Source organism: Trichechus manatus, unplaced genomic scaffold (assembly GCF_000243295.1).
Source record: "Trichechus manatus latirostris isolate Lorelei unplaced genomic scaffold, TriManLat1.0 scaffold00420, whole genome shotgun sequence".
NCBI classification, from domain to species: Eukaryota; Metazoa; Chordata; class Mammalia; order Sirenia; family Trichechidae; genus Trichechus; species Trichechus manatus.
The window spans coordinates 135273-137185 of NW_004444356.1; the positions used below are offsets into that span (position 1 = coordinate 135273).

Consider the following 1913-nt stretch of genomic DNA (forward strand, 5'->3'; position numbering starts at 1 on the left):
CCGCTGCCGCCTAGACATCAAGCCGGACGACGCGGTCCTGCAGCACGCTGCCCGGGGTCCGCGGTCCTCCGGGCCCGTCGACGCTGCACCCTGGGTCCGCAGCGCCCCGCAGCTGCACGGCCTCACGGTACCAGGGCCTCGGCACGTGGCGCTGTCCCGCACGCCCACCCCCAGTGACTCGTACTGTGCGGATCCCCGGGCGCTGTACTGCGATGGACCCCTGCCTGGGCCCCGGGACTACGCCGAGCGCCGCAGCCTGCCCTTCGCCACTCCGCCGGGCCCCACCCAATTCTTCTACACCGAGGAGCCAGAGGGCTACCCTGGCGGCTTTAGGGTCAGCCCAGGCCCTCCCTTCGACGGCTACTGCCCCAGGCCCTACGCGTCTGAGGAGCCCCATGGGCCCAGCCCTCGGCACAGGAGCGGCTACTATGCGGGGGAAGTCCGGACCTTCCCGATCGAGGAGCCGCCCTCTCGCTCCTACTACAGCGAGGCGACCCGCGCCTACGGCCCGCCCTGCGGCCCTCGCTATGTCCCTGAAGAGCTCCGGGCCCACCCAGCCGCGCGTCCCTTCCACACGGAGGACTGGGGACGGTACCGTGAACGCGACGCCCTGGCTCGGACTTACCCTTACCCGCGCAGCAGCCCAGCCTGGGGCAACTGGGGCCCGCGGCCTTACAGCACCCTGCAGGTGGCGCCACCCCCTGACCCCCGGCCGCTGCTGGCCTCGTGGCATGGCGGCACGGGTACCAGCCCACCGCGGCTGGCCATTGACAGCCGCCACTACTCACGCTCCTGGGACAACATTCTGGTGCCTGGGCCGCGCCGGGACGACCCCCTGGGCCGGGGCCGCAGCTATGAGAACCTGCTGGGGCGCGAGGCGCGCGAGCCACGAGGCGCATCCCCCGAAGGCCGGCGCCCGCCAGTCGTGGTGAACCTGTCGACCTCGCCCCGGCGTTACGCGGCGCTATCGCTGTCCGAGACGTCGCTGTCCGAGAAAGGTCGCGCCGGCGAGGGCCTGGGCCGCGCCTGGTACGTCACTCCGGAGATCACCATCACCGACAACGACCTTCGCCTCGCGGAGCGCCCGTCTGCCAGGGCCTGGGAAGTGCCTGTGGGCCGCCAGCGGCCTCCGCCGCCCCCGGCCGCCGACTGCGCTGCCTCAGGTCGCCAGCGCAGCCTGGAGCAGCTGGACGAGCTCATTACAGATCTGGTCATCGACTCGAGGCCCCCAGCGGGCCCAGCCGCCGAGCGCGCGGCAGACAGCCCGGGCCGCCAGCTGCGCCGCCTGCTGGACCTGCGGCCCGCTGGCCCCGGTGCCCCTACTCTGGCGCCGCCGCGCTCACCTCCCGCCTCCGCCGGGAGCGCCGAGGAGCCGGCGGGCTCGGGGGAAGCGGCCGACGGGTCGCCGGAACCCGGCGCCGACGAAGACGACCTGATGACCTGCTCGAACGCGCGCTGCCGGCGCACCGAGACCATGTTTAACGCCTGCCTCTACTTCAAGTCGTGCCACAGCTGCTACACCTACTACTGCTCGCGCCTGTGCCGCCGCGAGGACTGGGACGCGCACAAGGCGCGCTGCGTGTATGGCCGCGTAGGCAGCGTGTGCCGCCACGTGCTGCAATTCTGCCGCGACAGCGGCCCAGTGCATCGGGCCTTCTCCCGCATCGCGCGCGTCGGCTTCCTATCGCGCGGCCGCGGCGTGCTCTTCCTGGGCTTCCCGAGCCCCGGCTCGGCCGACAACTTCCTGCGCTTCGGCCTCGAGGGGCTGCTGCTGTCGCCCACCTACTTATCCCTGCGCGAGCTGGCCACGCACGCGGCGCCCCTGGGCAGCTACGCGCGCGAGCTGGCGGCCGCCGGGCGCCTCTACGAGCCTGCCGAGTGCTTCCTGCTCAGCGTGTCCGTAGCGGTGGGCC

General features: G+C 72.8%; 1 protein-coding gene across 1 annotated transcript in view; it reads left to right on the plus strand.

The window, feature by feature from the left end:
- The window catches only part of AJM1 (apical junction component 1 homolog), a 3131-nt gene that overhangs the window by 636 nt on the left and 582 nt on the right, over nt 1–1913 (plus strand). Inside the window, exon 2 of the mRNA XM_023725810.1 lies at nt 3–1911. Within this exon, the coding sequence (XP_023581578.1) occupies nt 3–1911 (1909 nt within the window). The remainder of the gene's footprint in view (nt 1–2; nt 1912–1913) is intronic.